Source organism: Chelonia mydas, chromosome 19 (genome assembly GCF_015237465.2).
Source record: "Chelonia mydas isolate rCheMyd1 chromosome 19, rCheMyd1.pri.v2, whole genome shotgun sequence".
Taxonomy (NCBI): domain Eukaryota; kingdom Metazoa; phylum Chordata; order Testudines; family Cheloniidae; genus Chelonia; species Chelonia mydas.
The window spans coordinates 6320096-6345731 of record NC_051259.2 but is presented as its reverse complement, the minus strand read 5'-3'; the positions used below and the strand labels follow the sequence as shown (position 1 = coordinate 6345731).

Here is a 25636-nt window from a genome sequence, read left to right as displayed (position 1 = left end):
TATGTTTTCCTTTCTTCTGTTGTTTTTTTCTCCTTTGTGTTATGTTACTCAGGCGTAGAAGACGATGGTGAAGAGTGAATCTTTAGGCCTAGTTTCAAATGGGAATTTGGACCTCCCAGATTCTTCTTTGTCCCCCGTTGTCCTCAGGTTGCAGTTCCATAGCCATCACCTTAGCTTGGTGGATGCAGTTGGGAATGAATAGAAATCACCAGCAGGCAATCTGTGGGAGGTGAATCCCTCTACCTTCCCCTTTTGAAGATGAGGGGAATAGTGGAATGAGGGGAATAGTTCTTCTCAATCTGCAGAAACTTTTGCTGATCAGTCGAGGAATAAATAGATACAGCAGCAACTAACCCGTTGTTCCCACTTCTCTTGTTTATGCTGCTACTGGGTTAGTCAATGGTCATTTCTTGCTTCGGCAGGTTTAAGGAAGACCTGATCAAGAGTGTATCTGTGGGGAAACAGAACAATGCAACTTCATCTGGGCAAAGGATAGGGCAGTTTTCTTTCCTGCATTGCAATTCTCTATCCAGTGATCTAAGTATGTAGAAAGTATCAGGAGAGGATATGACTGTGGGGAAGTGAAGACAGTGTAGACTAGTTATCATTGCTCATTTCCTTTGTTCGGTTGGGTTAAAAAGGTGCCCTTCAACTGGCTTATTACCTAGTTGTGTGTGAACTATACTGATGTTTGGGAGACTTGTTGCTTACACCCTTGCACTGTCAGGAGCTGGGAGTGTTGTGGATGCAACATGCTCAGGTCCTGAAGAGATCAAGGTATTCTTTCTGTTCAACAACCACCACTCTGGCCAGTTCAAAAGCTGCTTTGTCAGGGAATCCTATCCAGCACTTGTTGGCTAAAAGGATAGTGACAATCCAGGAATATGTCAATGTTGAAAAACTGGATGGATGCCTTGAGGTTCCAGAAGGAACGTAGAGGTCCTATTGTGGCAGAAGGAAGGTTCTCTCAAGGACTTATTTTACAGCTATTTTTTCTGTTTTAAAATGTTTTGCTTTCTCCTCCAGAAAATGTCTGGGCCAGTAGTTGGACTCCTTGGAGTCCCTAGCAAGGCCTGTAAGCCAAGGAGACTGCAGAGACTGGTAGAATTGGAGGATTCTTCAGATGATGAGACATGTGTTTGTTGCCAGCCCCCTAAGGTATTTTACCTCACCCCTCCCCCCGACCCCCCGAAAAAGTAGCCCAATGAAATGGAGAGCAGCAATTAGGCAAGATTGTGATTTTTTTAGAAGGAAACTTGAACGTGAAGTATAGATGGCAAAAGGAATCATAGCAGATTAGTGTTGGAAGAGACCTCAGGAGGTCATCTAGTCCAACCCCGTGCTCAAAGCAGGACCAGCCTCAACTAAATCGACCCAGCCAGGGCTTTGAATTCTGACCAGGTTGTTAGTGACCAGAAGTCATTAATTTCCTGAGTGTTTCTTGACTTGTGTGGCAAAAGTTGATGGTAACTATCCATTTCCCAGCAGACAGAAGTCCACATGACAAAAATTGACACCACATTGGTACCCTTGCAGATAATCTCAGGAGATAAAGAGTCGGGAGTCAATTTGTAATCTCCAGTATGTTCTAGGAAAAAGTCTTTCCAGAGAGGAATAGCAGTAGTTAATTTTCTCGTGCATAAGCAGCCTCTTGCCAAGGAGTCACTAGGGAGAGCAGGTGGTCACTCCCCGCCCCCCCCCGGTGAGAGACTGATATTGGGAAGCCACTGTTGAAGTGAGGATGAAGGAAAGAGACTGATTATCAGTTAAGATTGGCTGAACAAGAAGCAGGACTGAGTGGACTTGTAGCCTCTGAAGTTTTACATTGTTTTGGTTTTGAGTGCAGTTATGTAACAACAAAAAAAATTTACATTTGTAATTTGCACTTTCACAACAAAGAGATTGCACTACAGTACTTGTATGAGGTGAACTGAAAAATGCTATTTCTTTTGTTTATCATTTTACAGTGCAAATACTTGTAATAAAAAATAATATACACTTTGATTTCAGTTACAACACAGAATACAATATATATGAAAATGTAGAAAACATCCAAAATATTTAATACATTTCAATTGGTATTCTGTTGTTTAACAGTGCAATTAAAACTGCAATTTATTGCGATAAATTTTTTTAAATCACAATTCATTTTTTTGAGTTAATCGCGTGAATTAACTGTGATTAATCAACAGCCCTAATTTAAACTATGATGCATAAGGTTTATTCCCCTAGCCAAATTCTTTTGTTGCATTAACTGTTATAACCCTGGGTATTTTTATTATCCATACAAACATCTAGTCTCCTCTTCAATCTTACTAATTTCTTGATCTCAACAGTATCCTGTGGCAATGAGTCCACAGTCTAATTACATGCTGAGTGAAGAAGTGTGACTAGGGGCTAGCGATTTGTGCCCTGAGTTATTTTGTGGGACACCTGGGCAGTTCCCAGCCCCTGCTGCTCTCCGTGCTGGGCCACCAATGTGCCTAGGTTCTGAAGGGAGAGAAGCCTCGTACTGTTTAGCAGTTGTTCCTCTAGCCTAAAGACTAGTGATCACAATTCAGTGAAGTAACAATGGAGTAGGAAAATTGGATAGATCCTTGTGGTTGCAACAGGGGTGTGGAGGACTAGGAGATGGAGAATGTTTCTGTTACTTCAATTTAAAGCGCACACTCTGTTTTGAAAATGTCTTTGTCACTGGCAATGTTTTCCTCCTTCAGAAAATGTCTAGGCCAGTCCTGGGAGTCTCCAGCAGCAAGGCTTGTAAGCCATGTAAGATGCGGAGAGTGGAGGAATTGGAGGATTTATCAGATGACGTATATGCTGATTTCCAGGTTACTCAGGTATTTCATCTCTCCATGTGCCATCCTGACATAACACAGTGGAGAAGAAAATGTGGAGCAGCAAGAAGGGTGGGATTACTGTGCTTTTCAAGAGGGAAATTTAAAATAAAGCATGGGTAGAGGACTGGTAATGGGCTATAGGCCTTTTACAGCAAGATCATGAGTCTGAATCTGCCCTAGTAAACCAAAACTGTTACCACCTCTTGGATGTTCAGTGGACTGTGTGAAATGAGGTGATTTTTGTCCAGTTTCTGGTGGACTGTGGAATTTCCCCTAATTGCAGCCTCAGGAGCAGGTAGACAAGAGAGGAGATGATTTTACATTGACTCTCGGGTCTTGTTGCCAGGGCACCCAGCTGAATTGCTACACATGCAATCGCAGGTCTGCTTGAACTGGTCTTGATAGTGGACAGGTGTCTATAAAATGAGGATATTATTCCACTGTTCAGATATTTGAGAGGTATTAATGGGAAGTAGAAATTATTTTCAGTAGCAGAGAAGCCATAAAACAAGCAGTAATAGCCTGAAACTAAACACAAGCTCTCAAGATATTATAAGCAAAGGTCTGAGCAGTGTAAGACTTGAAAGCAGTGACTAATTCCATTCCCAAAGCTATCTGCAGGTGGGTATTTAGTATATGGTGTCACTGAATTTTGTGCTAGCAAGGTTGATTGTCTGCATGAGTTCTTCCATATTCCATTCTCTTTTCATCCGATTTTTCCTCCCTCTTCCTTTAATCTTTATTATGATTGATGCACCACCAGGAAATTAAAGACAGCGATTACCATCCAACACTGTATAAAAAAGAAATGAAGCAGCTCCTGAAACCATATGCAGCACATGTGCTTTGGCAAAAGCCTTTGAACTCACGTAAGTTGTTAAACACTGAAACCAAGGACAGGTGGCTAGAAACTGAGTCATCTTATTCTCACTATTGTTAGCTGTGTATGTTCATGTTCTTCATTGTATTATGTGCTGTGTCAGATCACCCTAAGTTTTCTGAAGTGGAAATTTGCCTAGAGGAGTTTCTTTCATATGACAGTTCCCTCTTCACAAGGACAGCTGATACAGAAAGGATCTAGCGGTGTAACCTCTCTTATGGAGGCAAGGTAATACAGATGGTGAAGCATTAGCTTTTCTCAGGGGTTGAATTGGGCCAGTTTATGGCATCTTGACTCACCATTACTTTTTCTTGGAAGCTGGCCTTCACAAAATTCAAGTAATTAAGAAAGTAATTAAGTCTCTAGCCCTTGTGGTTGAAAAGTGAACCTTTAGAATGTGAACTGAATGTAAATCAATTCAGTGGTATCGTTCTATGAGTGTACAGACATCACGAAACAATAGGTCTGAGAGATGAGAACTGCCCCTAATCTTCTCAAGGAGGTATTGAACCTGAAGCATTATAATGATATTCTAAATGTCAAGATTCTTGACTAGTTCACATTGATCAGCACATCCAAGAAATAAGAGGGCAGATCAGTTTATTAAGATCTGCACAATCTATATATGGGCATTATACTGGGACAGAACTCGGGTTATGGATGGAGTTTGGAAGAGTACCACACTTTATTTGGTTCCAGTTCAGCCTTTGTCTTTTCCCTCCTAGGGATTTAAATCCTGCTGTAGGCCAAGTGAAAATGAATTTGGTGGGCATTTGTTCACAGCCCTTAGCTTCTAAACAGTTCGGCATGATACAGTCTATGCTAAAAAGATGCCTAGTATTTGAACAGCAGATCTTATTACAGGTCATGGCTGAGGTGCATCAACCAAAGTTATATAGAGAAACTTGCAAAGCCCATGCTCACATGGTGACTGGCTTTGCTGGTACAGTGACTCCCAGACTGAGACTTGTGTCTAGAGCTGTTATGTAACTACTGCAGCTAACACACTGGTATGTTGTTCAAGCAGCCTTCTGCCCCTTCAGTCCTGCCACCCCTCTAAGTTAAGGGGAATCTGTTAGCAGTGTTCCCGGGGAAGGAACTTCAAGAGGAATTAAAACACCCCCTCCTGAAGGGCAAGATCTTTATAGTGTGAACTGATCACTCTACTTCTAGCAGCATGCTAATGCTGAGAAAGGTCATCAAATGTTATGAAACTGTTCAAGTGGCATTATGCACGAAAAATGACTGTCAGGTCACCCTGAGGGCTTTTCTTCTCAGTCTCACAGTTCCAAAGCAAATGTGCTCAGTTTACAAGTTAAGAGATGATTTTTCTAATGGATGGACTCTCAACTTAGAGTCTGAAAACCAGCTGGGTTCCTTCTGCCTCTCAGTTTCCCTCCAATATTAAAGATTCTGCAATCGAAATTGATCGTGTTGATGATACTCGAGGTGGCCGAGAACCCAGCTTGCTCTCCGGCTGTATGGGCTGTTCAGGGGAAATGTGAATAAAAATGGGTTTGGGGTCTAGTTGTGAAGCCCTTACTCACAATGAGAAGTACTCAGGCCAGAAGTCCCACTGAGCTCGGTGTGACTACCAGGTTATAAGGACTGTGCAAAGTGAGTGGGATTTGCAGAACCAGGCCCTTTGTGAATAAAGGCAGCAGACTTGACTCAGACACTTGCTGTCTTATCAGCATGCAGCACAAAAATGAAGTTGTTCCCTTTGTTGGATCTTCAGTAGGAAAGCAGTTACCACAGGGAGATGTGGTGTCCCTGTAATGTCCCACCTTTGTTCGTAGCATTTCTGCCATTAGCAGGAAAGACCTAGCTTTTACACTGACTGATGTGTAGGTGAACATTGTTTTATTTATAAGTATGGCCCAGGCAGCAGATGAGTATCAGTGTTGTCCTAGCACACACAGCCTTGGCTCGCTATAAATAGATTAGACCTTAATCCTAAAAAAATAAAGCCGTGCTGCTACTTGGTCAGATTAAATAATGTCGTGGAGGATTTTCCAATGTATACAAAGGACAGAACGAAGCTGGGAAGACGTAACTTAATTCCAGTGGCCAAAGCTTTGCAGTAATCTGTCAATTCAGTTGTCACGCAAATAGGGTAAAGTCTTCACTCCAGACACATGGCCTTCACCCCTTGCATTTTGATTTGTTAGTGTATTTATGACACACAAAGTATTGTGGCAGTGCAGAATATTTCTAACAGTGCAATATGTACTCTATTACAAGATATAGTTGGTGCTCGGTTTAATAAGTTACAAGAATCTGCCCCGGTTGTAATGATTTGTATGATAAGTAGATTGGCTTTTCTTAAAGGGATGGAGGAATATTAAAGGGTCTGTATTCAGCTGTAAATCCATTCTGTGTTTTGGCACAACCCTCTTTGAACTAAATGGGTGTAATGTGGGAATTCCTTTTTGGGTGGAATTTTAGTTTAACATCATTATAATTTAGGAATGTGAATATTTTCTGCCTCTCACCAAGCCCTCTTCTCCTTTGAGTGAAAGTCATTAGTTTAAACAGTAAACCAAATTAACCACTTCACCTCTGGTACCTGTGCCTTTACTTGCCAGATACATCAAGAGAAAAATATCTCCAGGGCAGTGGTTCTCAACCTATTTACCATTGTTGGCTGCATCCAATATTACCTGTATGGCCCTGTGGATGTCACATGGGCTGCAGCTGTGTGCTGATTGGGCTGCAAGTGGCCAACGGGCCGCAGGTTGAGAACCACTGCTCCAGGGTAACCCCATTCTGTTTTGATTTTAATATCTCATCAGTAGGCTTTGGAAGCCAAGATGCAGGAGTGGAGATGGGCTATGGAAGCCAAGATGCAAGAAGTGAAACAGTTAAAACAATAATTTAGTATAAATAGCAATTAGAAGAAAAATTAACAAGTAATATGGTTTAATTATACAAGTGATGATGCTAAATCCTTTTACGTTTGTGGAAAATGCATATACTAAATAGCTTTCAGACTCAATGCCAAAATATCTTCTTACATTAGATTATGTGCTGCTAGCTAGAAGGCAGTATTGTTTACATTGGCATTATTTAGCAATTTGAAATTCAGAGCCACCGCATTCATGGAAGTGGTTTCAGACAAAAACCTGGAATTCTCCCATTGTGTTCGATAGATACAATTTAAAAAAAAAAAAGAATTGGACTTTTTATTGGCTGCTGAAATTCAAAAAATTGCTTCACAAATCTGTCAAAACAAATGCTTAACCCCCTACTCTCCACCCAAAGGGTTTTCAGCATTAATCTTTATGGATTCCCCCTGCCAGTACCGCAGGGAGAGTGTCTGAGATTTTAGGACTTCTCTTTTGTTTTAAGATTACAGTAATGAAAAGAGGAGGAGGGGTAGGAGACCAGCCTCTAAAGAAGCTTCAGCTTCTGTTCATAGTTTGCAGCTGTCCGAAGAACAAAGTCGAATTAAGGTCGTTGACTCATTGCGTGGGATGCTACAGAAAAGGTAAAGTGGATTATGAATGATAGTGGCGGGGAAAAGGCTAGGGATATCTTATATGAAAGTCACATGGAATTATTGAGTAAAGTCTTGTGTCTGATGCTGTTTCTCATAAATGCCAGGGCAGTGGAAACTTCCTTGGAGATTTGATTATTGTTACGCAGTAGCAGAACATCTCTTAAACATGCAGCTCTGAGATGTAATAGTCTTGTTTCCGGCAGAGAATGGATCCATTTTAAAAGGAGGGCCGCAGCTTTCTCAGCTTAAACTCCTATGGAGCCCTGCGTCACAGCCACCGTTGTGCTCCGTGGAAAAATGGGTGGAACTCCCTTCAGAATCCATCTGTGCAATTCCTTAATCAGTCAGAGGGGCAGCTGTTGAGTTATGTGAAAGTCTGCCTATCACCTGTGGTGAATGTGCTACTTCTATAGCACAATCAACCCTTGCTGATTTTAGGAGCAAGGGTGCTGTTTTTTAAAAATGTGGCCCTTTAAAAGGTTTCAACTTATTGTTTACCTAGAACATTCCATGTCATGTATGATATTGACAGTCATTTGCAGACCAGAATTATTTATTGCAATAGATTGCTCCATTTGTTGTCTCACTCTTCGCTACTGTTCATGTTTAATTCATTTGGCAGGCTTAGCCCTTTGTCAGGTAATCATATAAGAAGGTTTTGCTAGTACACAGAAAATTGGATCAAGGTGGTGAGGTTAATTCAGTACAGTTCAACAACTGGAGAGCCAGCTTCAAATCCTTATTAGGTCAGAAGTGGAAATGAAACTGGTGGGTTTCATCCTAGGGCCTGATTCTCCACTGTCTTGCATAGTCACTTGCAGTCACTTTGCCTAGATGTAAAGGCCTACATAAGGTGAAGGCACTGGAGACTCAGGCCCTTCGTCCTTATTTCTCCACATTACAAAACGATCACATGATTCTCAGCCTTTGTTAAGTGGTCTGGTCCAAAACTCATTGAAGTCAATGGAAAGGCTCCCATTGAGTTTAGCAGGCGTTGTCTGAGGTCCAAGAATTCTAGGTCTGGAATAGCAGGCAGTACTGCTGGTATTAAGACAGGGGCACACTGGCAGAGTGACAGGTATATGCCAGCCAGAGGAGGAGAATAGCAGGGATGCTGCACAGGAAAATTGCAGAGCTGAGCTTGCACGCTGTACCTGCTCTAGGCACTGCTATTTATCCTTCTCTTTTATGAGCACTATATTTATCCATGGAGTTTAAAACCAGAATATGATCTAGTAAATGCCTGATGTTTTACCCGCCTGTGACTTAGGTTAGATGCAATCATGCTGGAATTCAAGTTATAACGATGTATTTGAAGAAGTGAGAAGCTTGGCTAAGTGTACAGAAGTTAGGAGGGGCCCCAAGTTTAAATGCAATTTACTGTAGGGGGACAGGGAAGCATTCCCTTAGGATGTGGGCTGGAGCACATCTCTGTGTCCCCCCCCCCACTTCTGGCAACTCCTCTGAAGGTGATGTGAGCATAAACAAGACATGCTACAGGCTTTCTGACATAGCAGCACAGTTGGAACAAGCTATTTCACAATACAAGGGGTTTCTCTTTGAGATCCTGGGAAGGTTAAGTTTCTAAAAGACCCTGGTTTCTGACTGCTTCCTGTTTGGTGGAGGATTCTCAGGCTCATTTATTTGGGATTTTAATTGAAAAGAGCTTGTACATTTATAAATTGGCTCCCGTTTAGCAGGCAGATCTGACACATCCATCTGTGGTTCTTGCTTGCTGTGTTCCAGGTTGGAGGAGTCTCCTCATCTGGATGTCCATGAAGATATGATATTGAGATTAGCAAACAATGTGGAGAAGGAAATATTCAACCTCTTTCTTTGTGTTGACCAACGATACAAAAACAAGTACCGCAGTCTCCTCTTTAACCTGAAAGCTCCAAAAAATAAGGTAAGAGACTGAGAAAATCTGCCTAACTTTCTCCATTAGCTTGGTAAGAGGGCATCTCTTTAAACTTGTGGCTATATAGAGAACCAGCATAGAAAGAGACTGTCCAATGTTACAGTCTCATTCTGTTCACTGATGGAGGAAGCCTATGCAATTGCACATCCAGGCATCCCCTTCTTTGGCCACACGTGATCATTTGGGGTCTTATCCAGGGTTCTAATACACTACTTAATCTTTCATTACTGGTGGCACTTGCCATGCCTACCATTCATCAGCTGTCATCCTTTGTAAGTGTGTAGAGACATTTGGTCAGCGCCAAACACCTGAGTATCTTTATCTTCTTTATAGCACATAACATCAGGCCTGCATTGGTACACGTATCTGGCCTGTGAACCTGATGGATGGGTGGAGATGTCCAAATTCCTACATAAATGTTGTTGCAAAACCTAGGCTCTCCAGGCATGGCACAAGCAATCCAGTCCAGACCTGCTGAGAGTTAACATTCATTGTCTGAGTACTGTGATAAAGTCTTTGAAATATACATTTAGTGGGAGAAGGAAAGAGAGAGATCTTTGGAAGCAGACTGGCTATGCATGTCCCTTGTGGTCATTGTTCTTCCAAGGGCTGCTTATCCTCCTTTTGTTCTTTCAGCTCCTCTTCCACCAGGTGGTTCTTGGAGAGGTTTCCCCACAGTGTCTTGTTCAAATGAATTCACTGGAGATGGCACCAAAGGAGTTGGCAGAGTGGAGAGCTAAGGAGAGCAAACATGTAAGTCATCCCAGTGCAGCTGAGAGAGGGATAAATGCAGTGTCATCCCCTTTTCCCAACGGCTTCTTTGTGATGCCTTTGCTGGACCTTGTTCTTCTGTTGAAGACACAGTGGTGATCTAAACCAAAGTAATTACATTATGAAAATGGCACCCTTTATTGCTTAAGGGGTCTGAGTATGATTTAGATTTTTTAAAAATAGGGAGAAGGATAGCTAACAGGCTTGGTGCTTTAATTGCACTTTTGCTTTGCCTCTTCTTGATTGGTTTATATTTTGGAGTCTTCTAAAGCTTTTATAAAACAAAACTTAGAAAAGGGTGCAACGCTCTTTCCTTACCAATACAATAGAAAAGAGAGGCAATTGGCTTCCTTGCCTCCCTCTTTCTATGACACTGTGGGGCTTATGTTTACAAAGCAATGATTTTCCCCTCTTAATAGAGGAGGAGTAGTTAACAGTGTCACGCTTTTGCATTTCCTGATGCAGATTAGATGGATGACTGTATTGAGAATGGGATGGCCCAGGGGATAGGCAATGGGGCCCAGAGCTTTTTGCCTCTATGTCACTAGTTCAAATGCAGCTCAGGCTGGTATTGATTGAAAGTTGTTAAATCAGACAGCTGGTTGGTTACCTGCAGGAGATGAATCTGATGGTCTCTGTCCTGTTCCTAATGGGAAGGGGACCACATCACAAAAACTAGCATCCTTATTGATACTAAATAGCAGCCTTGTTGACCAGTCTTTTCATGGAAGCCAAGAACTGAACTGTCCATGGATACTGAGTTTCCTTCTCAGCCTTGGGATGGTCTCCAAGTCAGGTTTGATACACATTATTGGTGGAGGCATGTACTGCTGCTGTATTTATCTTGTGGATAGCTAGAATTCCTTGCTGTTGTTTCACTAAGAGAAGGACTTTATCTTTAAAACCCCTTCTCTTTAAATCCACGGTTTGCTTTTCCATTTTGGCTTTTGCCTGTGTTGATTCCTTATGATGTTTGTTTTCCTGAGCGAGTCCTTGTCCAAGAGATGTCTGCTTGGGTCTCTGTGTACTACAATGTGATTTTTTCCAGGTGCTGGAGATGATAGAGAAACAGGAGCGAGAACCACCAAGGCGTTGCCCCACAAAACTGACCCACAAAGGAGAAATAGAGATACACAGAGAGGTGGATGAGGACTTTACTTTGGAAGACCTATATGTGAGTAGGTGTCCATGTTTGATCAAACAGACTCAGCAAGGGTCTTTTATGTGAAGGTATGAGGAAAGATTCAAGGGAAATATGTAGGTGCTTAAAACCAGCTGGTGTCTGAATCTTAGTGCAGATGAGTTTCTGAGGAGTGGGTTGATGGGAGTGGTGGGCCAGCTGGTATAGTGGATTAATGTCAGGCTTCCATCTCTGCAGTGTTCAGTTCAACTCTTGATAAAGTCACAATGAAAACAAGTTTGATGATTTTGTTCTAGGCCATAGTGGACATTTTCCTGCTGAAAATGTACTGTGCAGTCTATGGGGAGGGATCAAGAGAAGCTCTGGAGTAGAATACAGGGGGCCTTCAGGTCATTGCTGAGATAAGGAAATTTGCATACTGCTTTTCTGCACTATGATGTGTTCTGGTGTAGTATTATAATTATTATTTGTATTATTGTGGTGCCTAGGAGCCCTAGTCATGAACCCCATTGTGTTAGGCACTGTACAAACATAGAACAAAAAGAAGGGTCCCTGATATCAGTCCTTCATTAGTATAAGGGTAAGAATTCATCAAAAGTTTGGCTTTTCTAGAGGGTTTCAATAGCTCTATGAGCCATCTTGAGATCAGAGGCTCTTTTTGTATAAGTGTGTTGTGCTGTTCTGGTTTATTATAAAGGCAATGGATGTTGTGTGTTGACACTGTGTCTCCATCACTTCAGCAAGAGGTTATGGTTAACTGATAGTTGACTACTAACAGAAGGGGGAGCCACCCCGATTGCTGTTTGATGACCATAGGCCTCTTTGAAAGATGGAATCTGGAAAACAGCATTTCCCTGGGGGAGAGTGGGAACTCCCCCATGTCTTTCTTCTAGGGAGCGTGGGTGACACCAGCAGGTGAATGAGGAGGGTGTGAATAGATACTCAGCCACCACTTCCTATAAGGCTGATTCGGGAGCGCAGGTTAGCTCCGTGTGAATGAAGTTCAACGTGTATGCTACTAACTGTCATACATTCCATGTAGGGATCAGTTCTATGTATGGACAAGAAACGTATTTCCCAGCCCGCTGCAGAGTCCAAAAGAGACACCACAGACCAGCACAGGAGTCACTTACTGGACCTAGACTGCCTTATCTGTACAGGTAAGTAAGCTGGGAGAAGGGATTTGGTTGGTTAGCCTTAGACATATGAGTTCAAATTCTGTCCTACATAACCTTTCTCCATGTCACAAATCCATCACACAACTTGACAGAATTGTTCAAGAGGCCCAGGACCGAATTAGCAATTGTTGAGGAATGAGGTGTATTGGTGGTTTGTACATTACCAGCCTCAGATGATGCCTGGTTCAAGCTAGTGTTATTTGTCTGTCACTCTCATGATCCATAAATTGTAAAAATGTTGATATACACAGGCAAAGAAAGTGGGGAGAGCTTGAGAGAAGTCAGCAGGACTCATGCTTGGGCTGGAGCTTTATTCCTTACGGCTAGTCCCAGCCCTTTTCAAGCCAGATCTAGGCAGCATGGATGAGTTTATGGAATGTAAACAAGGGCAGTATAGCTAGGACCTTACACTTGCTGGCAGCCGGGTCAAATGTTATCTTTGGCCATAACACAGTAAAAAGTGTCAATTCTGAGATTATTTCTGTTTTTATATTTCAGAACTTCTCATAGAAATGGAAATCCACATTGTATTAGAGCAGTGTTCTTTCTTTGTGATCAGAATGTACAGAAACATAAGTGTTTTTTCTGACTTTACAGGAAGGATGGCTCCTGATGGTGAGAGAGGTTTTAACCCACCGCAGAGCAAATCAACCTCAAAGAAGAAGGCAGAAGACAGCTCCAGAAGATTACATTCAAGCAGTGTCAATTCAGACAAAGAGAGAAAACATCTGGAGAAAGACAGGTCTTTGTGGGAATGTATTTTATCTTACTGTTGTGCTTTTTGTTTTAACATGTGGCCTGTATATTCTCCACGGTCCACACACGGTTTTTAAAAAGGACTGAGAACTTCTGTAATTCTGCAGTCTAAGGAGTCGAAACCAAAGCTCCTTGGCATAAACTGGCGAGTTGCATTACAGGAGTGGGGTGATTTGGTGGACAGATCCCTACCTCAGTCATAGAAGAGGGTAAAGAGCTCCTCTGGGCATAATCAGACCCAACTAGAAGACTTGTCAAGCCTATGGATGGGTGGTTTCTTAAAAGGGAGGATCCCAGCTCAGTTTGGGAGTTCATTTTGAAGGAATAGGGCTGGAACTCAGAGTTCAGCCAGGGTTACTGACTGGGAAAACTGCTTGAGAGCCTTGGGTGTCCAGGTCCTCTCAGAAGGGAGACAGGCTGGTTCTTCTCTCTCTTTCCCCTTCTCCTCCCCTCTCCCTTTTGCTTTCTGAAGGCCCTGGACTCTGCCTTTTGTGGGCTGTGGAAGTTTACTGCCTTTTTTGTTTGGACTACCTTAAATCCCCCCCCACAAGCCCCCAATAATGGCGCAGATGCCCTGAGTAGCACAGCTGGGGGGCTGTGCTCCAGACCTCAGGGCAACCCCATAGCAAAACTGTAGTCCAGGAAGGGAGCTCTGAGACAAGACTGGTGCCCAGCCTCACCCCAGGGAGATATAACATACTACAGGTGGGGTTTATCTTACTTAGAAGCCCCAGGTATTGATCTGTGCCAGAAGCAGGATGCTGGACTAGATGGACCAGTTGTCTGATCTAGTACAGCAAATGTTATGCCCCTACATGACTGTTTTGCATCATGTGGTGATGGAAAGGGGTGGGGGAGAGAGAGGTCTGGAAAATGGAATTCATATCTGTTACCCATCCTCACTGTTATCCCCAAGTCCTGTCCTTTGGGTTTCCATGTGTGGCCCCTTCTAAAAGGAGATGGGCTGGAGCAGGAGCCATTGTCAATCCCTTATACAGGGAGGAGAGATGGATGTTCTGTACCCCCGACTTACATGTTACAAGGTACAACAAAGGTAACAAAAAAGACCAGGTGGCAACCTCCTTTCCCCTCCTTTAAAGTGCAAAATGTGCAGGAAAAGAGGTGGAGTTACTCAAGAAATAAAAGAATAGCACAATCAAAGCATATGGAGTATCCAGACCTATAGGAATGACTCCACTATATAATACTTATTATGTTTTAGGCCTGCCTCAACCGGCGTCCTCAAGAAGAATCCAAGGCTACAGAAGCGAGTCGAGGACACTGTGCTGTGGGAAGGATTCATTCAGATGTTCAGCATTAAACAGTTTGTGGCAAAAGCATATCCTGTTTCAGGCTATGGCACTTACCTCATTCAAGTATGACCCTTGTTTTCTTTTACATTACGGGAGGGACTGTCTATATCAACAAGACTGTATATTTAATAAAACACCACACGTTTCATGTGGCATTCCACAGACAAGGCATCAAAGCTCAGATTCTTACATCAAGTTATATCATGTGTTTTCATATGATAGACCCAAGTCCTGTGGCCCTTATGAAGTTACTACTCATTTGTTCCTCATGCAAACTCTCACTGAAACCAATTGGAATTTGCCTGAGTAAGAACTGATTAGTAAGGACCTCAGCATTTGGCCTGTGGATGGGACAATAGGAAAGGGGAAACATTTCTGAGATGTCATAGGATTAGCTAGGTGCCTAGAGGACTTGCAGTGATTTGTGGGTTTTTATGCTCAACTCCAGTTGAACTCCCATGGATATGAGACTATGGACTTTGAACTGAGTTTTCACATGTACAAGCAGGAACTGCTATAGAATGGCAGAATCATAGGAACTAAAAGTGGAGAAGACCAGTTATACCAACTAGTCCATTGCTCAGGGCACCAGTGCAGGACTGTTCCTTATATTTTCTGAGATTAAAAGGAATCTCTCAGAAAGCACAAATTGGTTTAAAAGGGTTCACTTTCCGTTATTTGTTTCTGTTCTAAACCATGCAAAGTGTGCCCAGATACTTGGGTGATGGCCTTTATAAAGGTGAAAAAGATTACTACTAACGAATAATGATCTCAGTAGGGGATTGTCTGAGTAGGTCTTAAGGAAGTCTGCAGAATATCAAATAATAAGTAATAATTCTTCTTTGAGTGCTTGCTCATGTCAATTCCATTCTAGGCGTGTGCGCACCCAGGTGCACAGTCATCGGAGACTTTTGCCTTAGCGGTATCCGTAGGGTCGGCTGTAGCATCCTCTGGAGTGCCGTGCTCATGTGTTGGTATATCAGGCGGCGCCATCCCTACACCCTCTCAGTTCCTTCTTGCCTCTCGTGGTGGTCAGTTGGCGTGCCTCTCTCCCTTGCTTCGCAAGTGGTCAGCAGCAGAATCTTCTCCACCCTGAGACAAGATCTTCCAGAAGTGGGGATCTCCCCAGGTGGATCTGTTCACGACTCACCAGAACAGGAAGTGCCACCATTTCTGCTTGTTCCAGGGGTTCGACAGGGACTCCCTGTTGGACGCCTTTCTGCTTCCATGGCTGGGGGCTCTGATCATAGAATCATAGAATATCAGGCTTGGAAGGGACCTCAGGAGGTCATCAAGTCCAACCCCCTGCTCAAAGCAGGGCCGATCCCCAATTAAATCATCCCAGCCAGGGCTTTGTCAAGCCTGACCTTAAAAACTTCTAAGGAAGGAGATTCCACCACCTGCCTAGGTAACGCATTCCATAACCACCCTCCTAGTGAAAAAGTTTTTCCTAATATCCAACCTAAATCTCCCCCACTGCAACTTGAGTCCATTACTCCTTGTTCTGTCATCTGCTACCACTGAGAACAGTCTAGATCCATCCTCTTTGGAACCCCCTTTCAGGTAGTTGAAAGCAGCTATCAAATCCCCCCTCATTCTTCTCTTCCGTAGACTAAACATCCCCAGTTCCCTCAGCCTCTCCTCATAACTCATGTGTTCCAGTCCCCTAATCATTTCTGTTGCCCTCCGCTGGACTCTTTCCAATTTTTCCACATCCTTCTTGTAGTGTGGGGCCCAAAACTGGACACAGTACTCCAGATGAGGCCTCCCCAATGTCGAATAGAGGGGAACGATCACGTCCCTCGATCTGCTGGTAGTGCCCCTACTTATACATCCCAAAATGCCATTGGCCTTCTTGGCAACAAGGACACACTGTTGACTCATATCCAGCTTCTCGTCCACTGTCACCCCTAGGTCCTTTTCTGCAGAACTGCTGCCTAGCCATTCGGTCCCTAGTCTGTAGTGGTGCATTGGATTCTTCCGTCCTAAGTGCAGGACTCTGCACTTGTCCTTGTTGAACCTCATCAGATTTCTTTTGGCCCAATCCTCCAATTTGTCTAGGTCCCTCTGTATCCTATCCCTGCCCTCCAGCGTATCTACCTCTCCTCCCAGTTTAGTGTCATCTGCAAACTTGCTGAGGGTGCAATCCACACCATCCTCCAGATTATTTATGAAGATATTGAACAAAACTGGCCCCAGGACCGACCCTTGGGGCACTCCACTTGATACCAGCTGCCACCTAGACATGGAGCCATTGATCACTACCCTTTGAGCCCGACAATCTAGCCAGCTTTCTATCCTCCTTATAGTCCATTCATCCAGCCCATACTTCTTTAACTTGCTGGCAAGAATACTGTGGGAGACAGTGTCAAAAGCTTTGCTAAAGTCAAGGAACAACACATCCACTGCTTTCCCTTCATCCACAGAACCAGTTATCTTATCATAGAAGGCAATTAGATTAGTCAGGCATGACTTGCCCTTGGTGAATCCATGCTGACTGTTCCTGATCACTTTCCTCTCCTCTAAGTGCTTCAGAATTGATTCCTTGAGAACCTGCTCCATGATTTTTCCAGGGACTGAGGGGAGGCTGACTGGCGTGTAGTTCCCCGGATCCTCCTCCTTCCCTTTTTTAAAGATGGGCACTACATTAGCCTTTTTGCAGTCGTCTGGGACTTCCCCCGATCGCCATGAGTTTTCAAAGATAATGGCCAATGGCTCTGCAATCACACTGATATACGCTTTCCCCCCAGTTGCTCCACAGGGTCCTCATGAAGGTCAGGCAGGACAGGGCCGAGGTCATACTAAATGTCCCGGCTTGGCCTCGCCAGCATTGGTTCAGCGTGCTCCTGGACGTGTTGGCCCCGATGCTGCTGCCCCACTGACCGGATCTCCTGTCACAGAATCACAGCAGGCTCTTGCACCTGAACCTGGCAGCGCTGCACCTGACAGCTTGGTTGCTCCATGGCTGAGTTCTGTGGAGCAGGAGTGCTCGGCCCGAGTCCAGCAGGTCCTGCTGGGAAGCAGGAAGCCCTTCAGTAGGGCCACCTATCTGGCCGAATGGAAACGTTTTACGTGCGGCCTTCAACCCGAGGGGTTGGGCCTGTGCAGGCCTCGCTGCAGCTGATTCTGGACTACCTCTAGCATTTTACACTTCAGGGGTTGTCCTTTTCATCTATTACGGTCCACTTGGCCGCTATATCAGCCTTTCACCAGTTCCTGAAGGGTCTGGAACAACTCTACCCTTAAGCCCGGGATCCTGTCCCTCCATGGGACCTTAATCTGGTGCTTACGTGGCTCATGGAAACCCCCTTCGAGCCCTTGGCGTCCTGCTCTCTTCTTCTTCTCTCCTGAAAGGTATCGTTCTTGGTGGCAATAACTTCTGCATGGAGGGTTTCCGAGATTAGGGTGCTCACCTTGGAACCACCGTATACCATATTCTTCAAGGACAAGGTCCAGGTGTGGCCACACCTGGCCTCCTGCTCATGTGTAATTGGGAAACCACCTGGGCAGGGACATATTCTTGCCAGTCTTCTGTCCAAAACCTCATAAGTCTGAGGAGGAGCATAGGTTGTACTTCCTGGACGTCAGGAGAGCGCTAGCCTTCTACATCGAGAGGACCAAGCCATTTCACAAGTCGATGCAGTTGTTTGTCGCAGTGGCAGATAGGATGAAAGGTTGTCCGTTGTCAGCCCAGAGAATTTCGCCTTGGATCACATCTTGCATCCATTTCTGCTATGATCAGGCGAAGGTGCCAGTGATTATCACCGCTCACTTAACTAGAGCGTAAGCCTCGGCGGCAGCCTTCCTAGCCCAAGTGCCCATTCAGAATATCTGCAAGGCCACTACCTGGTCATCCATTCACACGTTCACGTCTCACTATGCGCTTACCCAACAAGCTCGAGATGACGCTGCCTTTGGTAGAGCAGTGCTGCAAGCTGCATGACTGTGAACTCTGATCCCACCTCCAGGGATACTGCTTGTGAGTCACCTAGAATGGGATTGACATGAGCAAGCACCCGAAGAAGAAAAAACGGTTACTCACCTTTTCGTAACTCTTGTTCTTCGAGATGTGTTGCTCACATCCATTCCATTACCGGCCCTCCTGCCCCTCTGACGGAGTTGCTGGCAAGAAGGAACTGAGAGGGCGTAGGGCCGGCAGGGCCTGATATACCGACGCATGAGCGCTGCACTCCAGAGGGTGCCACAGCCAACCTTATGGGTTCCGCTAAGGCAAAAGTCTCTGACGACTGTGCAGGTGGGTGAGTACACACCTAGAATGGAATGCACATGAGCAACACATCTCGAAGAACACCAGTTATGAAAAGGTGGGTAATCTATATTTTTGTCCTTCTGATTTGTGCAGGCGTTACCGGAGCTGATTCAGTCGAGGGGCTGTATTCTCCCGGAAGACGTCTGGGATTATTTAGAGAGCATATGGCCAGCTGAAGCCAAGGTATCCTTTCAAAAGGTTCTTGTTTTCAAGTGTTGAGGATGATTTGTCATGTACTAAGCTGACTTTTAAGCATATCCTAGTTCCTTCAGCCTGTGGTCCAAGATGTCAGAAGAACTGAGTTAGTGCAATAATAACCCTTAAACCTTTTATCACAGGAGAACTCAGCTGCTGGACACCAGAAGCAGCCTGCATTCATGCAGCTAAAATGGCTGTCACCTTTACATGTTTGAAAGCATGCCAACAAAGGGTTGCACTTTCCCACATAGTTATGATACCAGCAGGGACAATTTTAATGGTTGCATAGAATGATATTTTGGATCAACTGAAACATTCTGTCCTTTTAAGTGGCAAGTAAAAGTGAATAGTATGTTGGCCCTAATCTTCAGAGGTTCAGTGGACTGGCAACAACACTGGGTTCAAGGATTGTGGCTATGCATAAATGTGTGACATGGATGGAAGACTTCTAAAGGCTTACTCCAAAGTCCACTGAAGTGATTGGAAGTCTTTCCACTGACTTCATTGAGCTTTGGATCAGGCCCAATGGTGTCAACTGTCCTGATACAGTTCAGGGATGTACCATGTGCAGGTAAAAATTGTCTTTACCGTATTGTAGGCAAGATCTCTGTCTGTGTTTTTCTCTCTCTCTCTCCTGAATTTGTTCATACTCTTGTGATCTCCATATAGAATGTAGAGTCCGCCAGATTGTTTACGTGCACCAAAGTATGTTTTGTAGGTTGTGTGTGAGGTGAACGCTCTTCATCTTGCCAAAATGCAGTGAGTGAAGCACATAAAGAATGGGAGCGCCCCCTCCCCACAAATGGGATTAAGCTTGAGCCCTTCTGACATGCAAACAAGTTCCTAGATGCCTTCCGTTTTTCAGTCTTTTTTTGTAGTACTTCTTTACTGCTAGGTGAACAGTGTTAGCAGCACTGTGTTTTCAGACAATCCACACAGTCTCCTTCTCCCTGTGTTTGTTTAGGAGATGAGCATGATACGATTCTGCCCTGCCATGACCAAAGACTTCAGAATTTACAACATGCTGTATTCGTATTTGAACAACAAACAGAGATACGGCATTGTGGACAGCAACGAGATGGAAATGTTCATGGTACCGCTGCCAGCCTTCCAGCCAGTACCTGCCAAATTCCATCCACTTGGTGGCCCAGGTATGGATTTTAAACAAGCTGGCTTCCCTTTCTGGTGTGTACCCCAGAGAGGCTCAGGGAAATAACTTGCTGCCTTCAGATTGAGGATCACAGGTTCCAGTGCTATAAATAATTCAGTATAATATAATCCACAGCTTTACCGGGTGTCAGAAAGCAAGGGGCTCTATTTATTTCTCAGTGAAAAGCAGATTTGAAAAATAGGGTTGGGCACTTGCATGCCCTTTACTATGGAAAAAGGCACTTAAAATATGGGTAGTTGCATCTTGTGATGCATGGACATCTATAACCCTCTGTTACCACAGATGAAACGGCAGAGAGCCAGTGGATCTGCTTCTCCTTGTGACAGTGTAAATCAGGAGTAACTCCTTTGAGGTAAATGGATTGACAGCAGTATAAAATGAGAGTAAATGAAAGGCAAATCAAGCCCAGTAATCCCACACTGTCCTAATTCCTACGACATTTTCTTTCCCTGCCCAGCTTCGTGTCACATGACCTGAGGTAACTACCACATATAACTAATGAAATGGCTGGTGCTTGCTTGCAGCACATCAGGATGTAAACTCATGTAACCCCTTGTCACATAATAGTGTGTTCCCACCCAGCTACTCATCATGTGAAATGTCATTTCTCAGAGCTGCAGCTAATCCCTGTCCTACCTCCGTCACATGATGTAGCATCACATCATCTCCATATCAGGTAATTGCACTCAGTGCACACTTGAACCCAGCCTGGAAGCTGATTACATTTTCCAGTAATCATTGGCAGAATCACCTCTGAGATGCAGCACAATCCATCGGTGATTGACCTGGCATCTGTCTCACCTCCCAGACAAGTGGGAACTCAGTCATCACGGAGAAGCAGATAGTTTTAATTATAAATCGTGTTATCTTTGTGTTCCTAATCTGGGACAGTCCAGAGCTCTGCCATCAAGATAGGACAAGACCAAGAGACTGTAATGTCTCCTGGGCCGTTTGAAACGGGCTGTACCTTTTTCAGCCATCGCACAATACAGGGAGAATCAGATACCCAGCTACAAACCATGATGGTTGAAAATTGCAGGTCATCCTTAGTAAAATTGCCTTGGTGTTTAGCTGTGGTCAGCCACCCGTCACAGAATGGTCAGACTGACCTATTTGCAAACAGAACTGAAGTATACTCACTGATTTCAAGTGCGTTTATGTGATTCGTGTCAGTGTGTCATTTGAGAAAGAAATATATAATTCACCTTTGAGAGCAATATATATTTTAAACTCTTTTAATTCTCCTTTCAACCTAGATGGGCAAAAAAATAAGGGCAGATTTTTCTACAGCGGTCTCTAAAGTTGGGCCTGCAGTTTTGTGCACAAAAGTGTTTGCACATGCGTGTTATTGTGTGCGGGCAAAAACTTGGATTTGCATTGCTCGACTGCAGATTGTGAACTACGTGATTTGGGCATGTAACTGGAGCGCCGCATGCACAAATCCACTCTTTTGCAGGCCCGAGACGTTGGTGTGAAAAATCTGTGTGTAAAAACAAGCCTGCCCAAAATTGCAGGCACAATTTCAGAGGCCAAGTTAATGCCCCTTTTAAAATTTGGCTCTAACCATTGAATACAATTGCTGAGCTGTGGGTGAAGAATAAAAATTAAATCTCAATGTAATGCAGAAAATGTGAATGGGGTTAAAAAAATTGCATGAAAACCTGTGATCCTTATTTATATTTTTACTCAGTCCTTACTCAGGCAAATCTTCCATAGGAACATAAGAACGGCCAGACTGGATCAGACCAATAGTCCATCTAGCCCTGTATCCTGTCTTTCGACAGTGGCCAATGACTATCAGAGGAAGAAATTTAGGATTTGTCTCAGGGAGAGTTTTGCCTCAATAAGTATTCAATAAAGAGTGAGACAGTACCGAAGGATTTGGCCCAAAGTTAGGAAGATTCCAGCATAAATTGTGGAAAAATCTTCCTTTAACACCACCTTTTTCGTTTGTTTTAATAGGTCTTGATGCAAATCACTCTTGCTTGTTGCTGGGACTGATTCTGCCAAAGAAAGTCTCAGGCGATCCCTCTACAAGTAGCACGGGGCCCGGCCTCTTAAGGGAAACAAAAAGAAAGACAGTGACTTTTAAAAATAACCTTGTGACCAAATGCTTTTCCCCTCCTTTGGACAGTTCTGGGAGCACCAAACTGGCTGAACCATTTCAACAGGTACCGTCCAGGGCATTCACAGGTAAGCGGCTGTCTAGGAACGAGTATCCTCCAGCAGTTTCTCACAGCCAGGAACCCCTTACAAACAATAATATGTTCGCTCTCAATACGGCAGTGGGTGAAGTCGTAAATGGAGGGACATGCCATGCAGTATCTTCTTCACACTGCCAAAACAGAAAGGAGGAAACTGACCAATCCATGCAGGATTGTGCTTTCCATTCACTTAGCAACTTCTCCTGGATGGTAGGGCAGTCCTACAGCATGGCTCAGGAATCATTGGGAAGGCAGCACAATATGACTGGGGGACATACGGAGACATACCTCGCTGATGCAGGACCAGCCGCATCACAGAACTGGAATCACGGACCATTGTCTTCATGCTCCTTATGCTCCCATGAATGTGGTGGCAATGTGGCCCTCGATGCCAACATGTTAGGTATTCAGCAGTTATCAGGTATATTTTATCCTGGAGTTACATCTTCTGGTGGAGTTTCTCAGGTGCCATCTGTGCCCCATCTTGTTTCCCATGAACCTTCTGCTACCTCTGACCTCCAAAATCATGCTGCAACTGGAGACTCCAGTCCAGCTGTTCCTGTGGAGGAAGCATTGTCTCTGATCCAGCATCTGGAGGCACTGGTGCAGTTGAATTCACAAATTCAGAACCAGACTCTATTTTCACTTCCTTCATTAGATCTTTCTGCAGTCCTACAGGCAGCCGCACCCGGGGAAACTCAGATTGTTGGAGGATCCGCATTTCCACCCGTCCAGCAAGAAAGTGGTGTGTATCCCCAGTCTCAGTTGACCCTTCCTCCCTTTTGTGGACCAGTATATCCCCCTTCTGGTTGTTAATTACTCCATGCCCTCTAGGGAGCTCCACAGAGAATCATTTGTACAGTTGTCTACTCCCAACATGAAAGCAGCATAATCATAAAGAGTTTGCAACTCATCTTGAAAGCATCAACCTCTGGAATTTAAAAGGGCCTCCCACTAACTTTTGAGAGTTGTGGATAGGTTGAAACATGCCCATATGGAAAGAAGGCTTACAGAATTATTTCACGTACCCTGGGAACAGAGGAATAATGAGCAGTGCTCTAAATACGTCAGCAGCCACATGCAGACGCCAGATATTGATCAGAATGGGAGAAGCAGGGCAAGTGTTACAATGACTCAATGTAAACTGTTTTCTGGTCACTCTGCTTTGTGTGGCCTTTGAAAAGGAACTTTTGGCCATTTCCCTGTGCACTTGGGGCGGGGGGGGGGGGGGGAGGGGAGCGACAAGGAAGTACTGTGCGCAAGGAAAGGTGTGTGTGTGTGAGGGGGCAGATCTGAGGCTTACTGAGAAATAACGTGCTACTGAAAGAAGTTGTTTTTTTTTTTTTAATTCCACCCAGTCCTGGTGGTGTTTGGAGCTTTTCCGTGTACTAAAGGTTTTAAGGTGACTATTTTACAATTACACCGAGCATAAGTAGTTTCTCCCACTGGTGGAAAGGGACCTGCTGTTGAGGTGTTACTGGTGTTACCTTCACCAGAAATGGCAAAAAATGTTTTGTCTATTTACAATACTTACGGTATTTTTAGAAAAGTTTGGTGCACGATGTAAGAATCCAGATTTTCCAAAAAAATGGGTGCTGGTTGTGAGAGGCACCTGTGATGTAGGTGCTGTTATTTTACACCACACCATGACAGGTTTTTTAAAATATTGTATTTGTTCTTTGACCAGGAACCAGCACTGCACAGTAACACTTGAGACTTGAGTTCAAATGGAGGCTGGATGCATGTGTGACTTGCAATCTGAATCGTAGCAACCATGGTCGGTTGTTCTATTTTTATGTTATGGAACTTGCACTGTTTAAAAATGTTCAGAGTAAGAAAAATAAAGATTCTTTAGCAGTTATTTTTTAAAAGAGTCGCAGAGCACTGTCATTGAGAGGTTCTGGGCAAATTCGGAGCAGAGCTGGTTACAACTAGGTTTGAAAACAATTGTCAGGATGGATTTCTGACAGATGGCCGTTTCCCAGCACAGTTTGTAGATAGCATTGTTTTAGCATGGTTTTATTGTCCCATATAGACAAAGATTTTTGTTTAGATAACTGTGCTAACAGAAACAGATGAAGCCCAGGGTTAGACAGAAGAATAAAGAGCTTTGCATGTCAGTGCAGGGTGCTAGCACCTAATCCAGGGTCAGAAAGCAGGACTCAGCAGCTATCCTCATGCCTGACATTGTTCTTTGCAGTCATATTGGTCCCGTTATATTAGAAAGACAAGGTGGGTGAAAGCTTGTCACTTTCTCCAGCAGAAGTTGGTCCAGTAAAAGATATTACCTCACCCACCTCGTCTCTCCCATACCTGGCACACTCTTACTGTTTGACTTGAAGCATGGGCGGCAGGTATCACAGGCCAGGGGAGGCTAAGCCTCCCCTAACCCAGGCCATGGCTCTGCCCCGAGGCCCCGCCCTCTCTCCCCCTCTCCCCTGAAGCCGGCAGGGGCTCAGCTCCAGCCAGCGGCCTAGGGCTCAGGCCGGCTGGTGGCCCAGGTGTCAGGCTGGCGGCCAGGGGCTGGGACGGCCAGGGATAGCTCGGGCTGACCGGCGCGGCTGGGGCCTGGCAGCTCAGGCAGCTGGGCTGGGGCTCCTCTGCCCGTCAAGGGGAGGGGCTCAGGGCTCCCGCCACGGGGCAGCTGGGGGGAGTCTGGCCATGCGGGGCTGGGAGGGCGGACTAGCCTCTCTGAAGCGGGGGGGGGAGGTTTCACCCTGTCCATGACTTGGAGGAATTTTTCCCCTGATATTTAGCCTCAGTTTATCCTCCTTTTTCTTCCCAGTCATCCTCCTCCATTCCATATTAACTAACCTCTTGCCCTGTGGTGTTCAGACTCTCAAACACTTGTAGACTGTTATCACCTCTCCCCTTAGTCATTGTGCAGACAAGCTACTCAGTTCTTTTTTTAGTCTTTCCTAAACCCCTCTGATAATGTCTCCAGGCCTTTGTCACTGCTATTCCCTCTCTCTGTTTGCTTCTGAATCATCTCCATGACATCAAGGTCGGATATTAAGATAAAAAAACAAAAGAACAAGCAACAGCTGTAAACAGAACAACACAACTGCTGTTGGGATAGTTGCAGGCAGCAGGTCCCAATGGAAAGCTCCGCTGTGAAGACTGGGTCTGGGCTGAGAATTCAGCTGTTAGTAATTGCCCCAGTTGGATAGCATAAGCACCTACAGTCAGCAGTGGGTCCAGGTTAGCTTTGTTGTTTCTATGGCATTAGTGCCCCATAGTCACACTTGCATTGTGTGGGCCTGATGCAAAGCCCATTTTGGTGAATGGAAAGACTCTCATTGGCTTAAGTAGGCTTTGAATCTCTTCCACCCTGGGCCCCACAGTTCCCTGAAGCACTGGAGTATGCATGGATTTGAAGGGTCTTCTGGGACCCCACCTTTCCCTGCAGCGTTGGAAACCAAAACGTAAGTGCATGGTGGTAGTGGATGAGAAATTTTAACAAGAAACTGCTCTGGTTGCTTTTACTCTTCCAG

The 25636-nt window shown here is 44.5% G+C and overlaps 1 protein-coding gene across 3 annotated transcripts in view; it reads left to right on the top strand.

The window, feature by feature from the left end:
• SPOCD1 (SPOC domain containing 1) overlaps nucleotides 1-24026 on the top strand; it is a 33867-nt gene extending 9841 nt beyond the window's left edge. For 2 of the 3 annotated variants that reach the window (XM_037882036.2, XM_043532377.1), the window contains 13 exons: nucleotides 1027-1158; nucleotides 2718-2840; nucleotides 3604-3709; nucleotides 7072-7210; nucleotides 8969-9128; nucleotides 9777-9893; nucleotides 10960-11085; nucleotides 12095-12212; nucleotides 12828-12972; nucleotides 14209-14362; nucleotides 18663-18752; nucleotides 19732-19918; nucleotides 21901-24026. In XM_037882036.2, coding sequence (XP_037737964.2) covers nucleotides 1027-1158; nucleotides 2718-2840; nucleotides 3604-3709; nucleotides 7072-7210; nucleotides 8969-9128; nucleotides 9777-9893; nucleotides 10960-11085; nucleotides 12095-12212; nucleotides 12828-12972; nucleotides 14209-14362; nucleotides 18663-18752; nucleotides 19732-19918; nucleotides 21901-22958 — 2655 coding nt within the window. In that variant the 3' untranslated portion in view covers nucleotides 22959-24026. Of the gene's footprint in view, nucleotides 1-1026; nucleotides 1159-2717; nucleotides 2841-3603; nucleotides 3710-7071; nucleotides 7211-8968; nucleotides 9129-9776; nucleotides 9894-10959; nucleotides 11086-12094; nucleotides 12213-12827; nucleotides 12973-14208; nucleotides 14363-18662; nucleotides 18753-19731; nucleotides 19919-20220; nucleotides 20291-21900 lie in introns of all 3 variants that reach the window. The other variant, XM_043532378.1, reaches the window with a different exon arrangement.
• Nucleotides 24027-25636: the final 1610 nt, after the last annotated feature.